Here is a 7,428-nt window from a genome sequence, read left to right as displayed (position 1 = left end):
AAATTTTACAAGCCAGGCTTTAGTAGACCAGGAGCCAATATTGGTCAACAAATGCCTGATCTGAAGTGGTATTGGATAGGATATCGTCAGTGGGGTGTTGGATCAGTTGTGATGTATACAGCTCATAGATTGGAAATCTAGAAAATGCAACTTTGGATAGTTCAACTTGAAAGTTGCAAAAAAACTTTGATGCGGGTTTCAGAGCAGCAGTGCAGAGATAGGCAAAGACAGGTGAGAGCTGGTGGTGTTTATGATGTGAAGCCGGAAGCTCTGACCTTCCCAAGGTTTGACAGTATCTCATCTGCACCTCATCCAGCTAGGTGTTCGCTGCTAGAGTGAACAGGTGTTTCTCAAGACTTCTTGAAGAACATAGGACACAGTGCAGGAACATGCATGTCCATGCCAAACACAATGCCAAGTTGTATGGTTCTGTAGAAAAACAGGGTTGCAATGAGGGAGTTCAAGCCAACCAGCACAAGTTCCAGGTACTTGGTAATTTCATGACTCCCATGACAGATCACTGCATTGAAAGTGACCTGTTCAGGCTCTAACTCATGATAATACTGCAGTATTAACTCAATCGCCTTGCAGTTACAGGGGAGCAGGTGGGATACGTTATACTGAATGCCTTACAAGTAGGGTCAGGTCAGGCAGAGTAACTGGTTTAATTGCCTAGGGAAGGGGATACAATCAACCAAATGCAGAACAGTGGTTAAGCATGCCACGGCTGAAATCTTCTCCACACATTATCTGACCGACTCACTGGTCTTAGGCGACTTTTATCAGTACTTGGGCGTTCAGGTTAGACATCCTTCACACGTATCCACCTATCACTTGCCAGGCCCCACTTCCCTTCCAGCTTTCTCCCCAATATCAGGCTGAAGGGTTCCGACTGGAAACTTCACCCATCCATCATGTTCTCAAGAGATGCTGCCTGGCCGGCTGAACTATTCCAGTATTTTGTGTCTTTTTCTGTAAACCAGCAAAATGTACTTCCCTACATTTTTGATGAAAGATTACTTTGTTTCTTTCTCCACAGATGAAGCCTGACCTGTTCCTGAGTGTTGAAAATGATAAGTGTTCCCAGCACTTTCCGTTTTATTTCAGATTTCCAGCATTTTTTTTTTTTTTTTTGGTCCATGATCACGACGGGGATAGATGGTTCTTTTTAAATTACTGTTTTGTGGGGCCTTTCGGCAATTTATTCCCTTACAGACAGTCATCCATGTATGCAGGCTGTATGTAAACGGGAGAATAGAGAGGAATTTTCTTTCCATTCCAGAATTGAGGCGAGAGAGGCTGAAATACGCGGGGTAATGAGTTTTTCCGCGGTTGATTTCCTCTCGGTCTGAGCTTGGGCCAGTTGTGCAAGGCGCTCCCTGGGCCAGTTGTGCAAGGCGCTCCCTGGGCCAGTTGTGCAAGGCGCTCCCTGGGCCAGATGTGCAGGCTGGGCGGATCCTGCCTCACCTTTAGCCGGGGAAGGGGAGGACTCTGCCCCCTCTTTTACACCACTCATTCCCAAATAAGGCGAAAAGTTCCATATTCCAGGATGGGACCCCCCCCCTGCTGACGTCAGCGGGCAGGGGGGAGGGGGGAAGAGGGGTCCAGGGGGCCGCCCTTGCCCGCTGATTGGTGCACGTATCCCGGGACAGCGCGGTCACCCTCCCGCCCACCTTCGCCCCGCTGCATCTCCCCGCACAGTCGCCGGGCCGCACAAACTTGTACCATGGCCGGAGCTACCTCGCTGGACTCGGTGCGGAGGAAGATCCAGACCCTGCAGCAGCAGGCGGACGAGGCGGAGGGCCGGGCCGAGGGGCTGCAGCGGGAGTTGGACACGGAGCGCCAGCTGCGGGAGCAAGTTAGTGAGAGCGGAGACGGCGGGCGGGCGGGGGGACCCGGGGAGGGCGCGGCGCCGGCGCCAGCGATGCTTCCAAGCTCACGGACCAGGGCGGTGGCCGGCAGAGGCCCCCCCAGGGTCCTAGTGCTGGACGAGGGGGGGGGGGTCCTACAGAAAATGTGGCCCTAGACTCTCCCTACCCTGCAATCGACGGAGGGAATGGATAGGAAGCGAGGCTCTTCTCCCGAGGGAGGGAGAGGAATGGGGGCAGGGAGCGAGACTTTTTTTTCCTTGTCTGGAGGCAAAATGGGAGCAGAGAGTGAGACCTCTCCCTGGGATGGGGACAGGGGACAAAAGATCTTCCCTCTGCCCCCCGGAGAGATGGAGTGGGGGTAGGGGGTGGCTCCCCTCTCCCTCCCAGGTGGGATGGGTTGGGGGAAGGGGAGGAGGCTTCCCTTCCCTGGAAGGGCGGGATGGGAACGTTCCTGTTAGGGTGGAGGGGGGGGGGGGTCAGGGAGCGTCTGCCCCTTGGGGAGGGGGGATTATCCCTGGGATGTGTGATGTGGGGGCAAGGATATAAAACTCCCCTCTCCCCGGAGGGGCACGATGGGGAAGGGAGCGAGTGCTTTGATGAACTGCTGAAATGAAAAGAATGAAATAAAGTTGGAGATGAAATAAAGTTGCAGAGGGAATGGATGGATAGCAAACTTTCAAACAAAGTTGAGATGGGTAAGGTGTCAGACTGTTCCAGGTTAGTGGGAGTAATCGCCTGGAAACCACTTGCATTGTGAGCTTTCATTTGAGTTGGAAGTACAATGTCAAAATTTGTGACCTGCACAACCTGGGGATTATAACAAAGGAACAATTTGCAAAACAGCAAGATAATCCACTTTTGAAAGAGGCCTGTTATCAAAGGATCAATTTTCAGATGAGTGAATGTGAGGTAATTCACTTTGTGGTGAATACCACAAGAATCCGCTGCTTGGAGCAGAGTGTGAATGTGGTGATGTGGTATCGCCAAATAGGCCATTAAAGGAGCAAAGATATACTATTTGTAAACAAAAGGATACAACGTGTTGGCCAATGCAGCAGGTTAGGCAGTAGCCCATGCAATCAGTCTGAAGAAGGATCTCTACCTAAAACATCATCTTTCCACGTTCTCCAGGGATGCTGCCTGACCCGCTGAGTTACTCCAACACTTTGTGTTGTTTTGTGTATCAGCCAGCATCTGTAGTTCTTTGTTTCTACAATTCCTATTTGTAGTATGTTACGTTGAGTTTTGAATGGGTCCAGTGTGATATGCAGGGCGGAGCTACGTTTCCACATTAGTGGCAAAGGTGAATAACGGGTGCAGGAACATTAGGTGTCTGTTGCTGCAATTCCTTCATGCAGATGGGTGAAGACTGGGATGGGCTGTCTGATCGTGGACATTTTGAAAGGAGTGGAAAATTCCACTTGTGGAGCTGAAAGGCAGTCGTCTTAAGTATGAGTCACCAATGTAAGGCGATCAGGAGAATGGTTCACAGTGGTTACAATGTATAACTCTTTAAGCGGTTGATACAAATATCTTGGATTAATCTGAGCACAGTTTGATCAATATAATTCAGATAGGAGTTGGTGAAACAGTGTGATGAGACTGGACCACAAGCAGTAGGGTAGACCAGCTGGCCAGAAGGAATTGCTGGGTACAGACCCAGTGGGAAACCTTTATGGAAAAATTTGACCTGAGTTTGCTGGGGTTTGTCAACACTTAGACTGGAACCCCAACAATTTTGCGATGAGAATGTTCAATGTTCAATGTTCCTGACTATGCTGGCTGAACACTGTTGCTCATTGCACTTGGAAAAAATAACCTCAATTTTTAATAACCGTGCGAGGTGGCAAAGCAGGGATGTGGTTTTTCTGTCTGCAATCCTTCCTGGTGGTTTGGAGCCAGCCCTGTCCTGGCTCACTCAAATGACCCTCCGTCCAAGATCCTGGCACAGTTGGGTCTGGAATCCTAGGCTGCAAGGTTCTTGAAGTGTGTGGGGAAGTCATTTTGGGAGAATTGCCCATCTCAACAAGTGGAAGTTTGGACTCGCAACCAAGGGCTCGGGCGTTGGGGCAGTTGGTTAAGGGGAAGATGGTGCGACTGGTGTGATATCCTTTGCATCTGTTCAGTAGCACTGCAGAATGGAGCGGGTTGAGCCAAGTTGGGGGTATTGACTTTGAACTGGGGGAGTGGGAACTAATGTAGACTGACCCTGGAAATGAGCACATGGGGTTGGATGAGGGATGCTTAATAGTTGCAAATTGATGACAATTTAAGTATTTTTGTGAAGGAATATTTCCACTTCAGAGAGGCCAACATCTGACCATCTATCCCCAGTCTTCAGGCTCTGGCCATTTTTGTTTCAAGTACCATAAATAAATGCAGTAAGGAGGGCAACTCTCAATCTGGTGGAATTTTAAACTTTGGTGGCGCCTCAGTCGGGTGTGGAATGAATATTCTACGTCAGTTTCCAAAGCAGAATAAGGCAGCACAGCCCAGTATTTCTCAATAATCATAGGATCTTGCTGCGCATATGTGGCTGGAAGTAAAACTCAGGATCTTTGGTGCTATGTTCATCCTAAGATGGCGAAAAACAAGTATTCATGTTTTTTCACTGCTCTGGACATTGTGCTGGGGTTTGGATGGCCCAAGACAGGCCGTGCAAAGTGATGCAGTGTATGGGAGGGGAGTGTTGAACTCTGCCCCTGTGGTGTGAACATGAATTCATGCCAAAGCAGGTGGAATGATGTAATTGATGGCTATCTCCCCTTGTATCTGCCCAGTTTGATAGAGCTTTCTCCAGTCACGATTCCCACTGTATTTCAGTGTGGGATCCACTGTACAGAAGTTCCAACGTGTGACAATGCAGTGCTTCATAGAAGCCTATTCCATTGCATTGTTTTTTTCTATCAATGTCAAACTTTTATTCCCTATTGTGATTAGCACAGACGTTTATTATTTCATCTCACTTCCTGAGCTTGAGACTCCATGTAAATTCAGTATTTCAATAAAATTAGCGCTGAAATAGTTTTCAGGCAAGATCAAGGCAATTATTTTCTGATGACTGCCCACTATCGATCCTCAACTGATGAGTCAGCATCCTCCATGTTGCAGAAACAGTAGCAAGGATTGCTGGGTGGGGCCTTTAATGCTATTACCATTGAAGCCCAGGGGATCAACCTGCGGGTCTGTTGGAAACTCTGCAGTCCTGCCACATCTGGCCAGTGGACAATCAAACAGCTCATGTAGGGAGGGGGCTCCAGGATCCCCCCCCCCCCCCCCCCCCCCCCCCCCGTCCTCAACAGTAGTGGGACCAAGAATGTGAGTGCCAGAAATGGTGAGTGGGTGGTCCAGCTCAATTTGCTCTGGAGATCCCCATCATGTGAAAAGCCAATCTCCAACTAATGCAGTTCACTCTGTATGATTCTGTGAAGTCACTGGACACTGGACTGTCTTGCTAAGGTGTCCCTAGTTTCTTTTTGTGTTTAGTTTAGAGATACATTGTGGGAACAGGCCCTTTGGCCCATCAACCGGCAATCACCTGTATGCTAGTTCTACACGCTCGGGGCAATTTTACAGAATCCAATTAACTGACAAGGCAGCACACCTCTAGAGCACTCAATGCATGGATGCCCTGGTAGTGTTTGAGCACACTTTTGTTTACCTGGCCCTCTGAATTCCAGTCTAGGACCAATTCCAGCTGCTGTCTGGTTACTTGGTGTGCCCAACTATCAGTTCTTTGTTCTGGGACCTGAGGACCATGATTTAACAGCTGCTGGAATGCGGCAGAACCAGTAGAAGCAAGTGACGAGAGCTGCCTATGGTCCAACGAGTAGTAGTGGCAGCTTTTCCCATTGTGGTTCAGATGGAGTTTGTCTGCTCTCCCAAGCTTCCACGCCCATTTGGAGTTTTTCCTGCCTTAAACAATAACACTTCCTGCCCAGCCCAGCGCCTGAGGTTGAAGAGTGTGGGGATGGGAGTATCCTGTGATAACAGAGAGCTTGAACATGTGGAAACCCTGCCAGCACCCCTCGCACACCCCGGAATGAAATGAAAATAATTGCTGAACCGCAGTGAGGAAGCTGCATTGTTTGATAAATCTATTGCATCAGGAGGCAGCAGGAATGAGTAATTCGCCAGCTGTTGAGGTTTTCCAGCATGTTCTGGATGAGGAAGAGGTTTGAGCAGGCATCCTGTTGCTTATCTATACGTAGTGTTTTAACTTCAGTTAGCTTGGAGGCTGCTGGGGGGAAGGGCTATTGGGGGAAGGGCTGATGTCAGCCTGCTTTGTGTGCAATGTAACTAGTCTCTGCAGTGTGACCAGACTGTCAGTGCCCCTTGTGCACAGTGTGACCAGAGGCTGTCAGCTCTCCTTGTGCACAGTGTGTTTAGAGATACAGTGCAAAAACAGGCCCTTCGGCCCACCGAGTCCACACCGATCAGCGATCACCCCGTACATTAGCACTATCCCACACACAATGGAAATATTTTCTTTTGCAATTACCAAATTACTGAAACGAATTAATCTGCAAACCTGTACGTCTTTGGAGTGTGGGAGGAAACTGGAGCACCCGAGAAAACCCACGCAGTCACAAGGAGAACAAACAAACTCTGTACATACAGCACCCATCGTCAGGATCGAACCGAGGTCTCTGGTGCTGTGAGGAAGCAACACTACCGCTGCACCATTGTGCTGCCCAACAGTGTGACCAGACGCTGTCAGCTCTCCTTGTGTGCATCTTTTTTCCTTAACAAGGAACTATTACATAATCACAGTTACAATATGCTGCAAAACTGCCCGGCTGTTTGCAAACATCCATCAATCAATCATCAAATGACAACATTATCATTCATATCCAAGACGCTCTCAACCCTCTACGGTGCCCCCCCCCCCCCCCCCCTCGCGTTCACGGAAGGCCTCCAGAGTCCCCGTGGACACTAGGTGCTCCCTTTCTAGGGATACGCATGGGACAGAAAGAAAGACAGGCAGTCAACTCGGGCAGAACCCTCGACTGCCTGTACCCACAAATGGCAATCTTCCCTCCAGAGATGCTGCCTGTCCCACTGAGTTACTGCAACATTTTGCGTCGACATAATGGCAATCATGGCCAAGCCGTTGAGCATATGGTCTTTTGCACCCACTGGAATTTGAATGAAGGTGCACCCTGCAGTGAGAACCCTCAGTAACACCGGCCATTTGGAGTAATTGGCTCGCTAGTCTCACTGGGAACTGCTGGCACTGATAGAGATTTCCTTCCTCTACCCCTGCCTTCAGGTACTCGAAAACAGGGGTTGTCAGCCTGTCTTGTGTGCAGTGACCAGACAGCTTGTCTTGTGTGACCACACACTGCCTTTTCTCCTCGTGTGCATTGACCAGACACCTGGCAGACTTGTGAAACAGTGGCAAACACGAGCTCACCGTGAAGCTGCTGGTCAGGCCTCTCTGTCCTGAGGACTGGTGCTGTTGCTCACCTAATGGAAACGCTAACCCATTGGTCCTGCATGAGCTGATGCTTAGTGCCCACATCCATGGGCTGAAACAGACATCAGGCCCGCTGTG

At 49.5% G+C, this 7,428-nt stretch overlaps 1 protein-coding gene across 2 annotated transcripts in view; it reads left to right on the top strand.

Moving 5' to 3' along the window:
* Positions 1 to 1,615: 1,615 nt before the first annotated feature.
* The window catches only part of tpm4a (tropomyosin 4a), a 39,246-nt gene continuing 33,433 nt past the window's right edge, over positions 1,616 to 7,428 (top strand). Inside the window, exon 1 of one of the 2 annotated variants that reach the window (XM_078424081.1) lies at positions 1,616 to 1,858. In XM_078424081.1, coding sequence (XP_078280207.1) covers positions 1,727 to 1,858 — 132 coding nt within the window. In that variant the 5' untranslated portion in view covers positions 1,616 to 1,726. The remainder of the gene's footprint in view (positions 1,859 to 7,428) is intronic. The other variant, XM_078424080.1, reaches the window with a different exon arrangement.

The sequence above is a fragment of the Rhinoraja longicauda genome, chromosome 28 (assembly GCF_053455715.1).
Source record: "Rhinoraja longicauda isolate Sanriku21f chromosome 28, sRhiLon1.1, whole genome shotgun sequence".
Taxonomy (NCBI): domain Eukaryota; kingdom Metazoa; phylum Chordata; class Chondrichthyes; order Rajiformes; family Arhynchobatidae; genus Rhinoraja; species Rhinoraja longicauda.
Note: the sequence above shows the minus strand (reverse complement) of the source record. Positions and strands in the feature narration are given on the sequence as shown.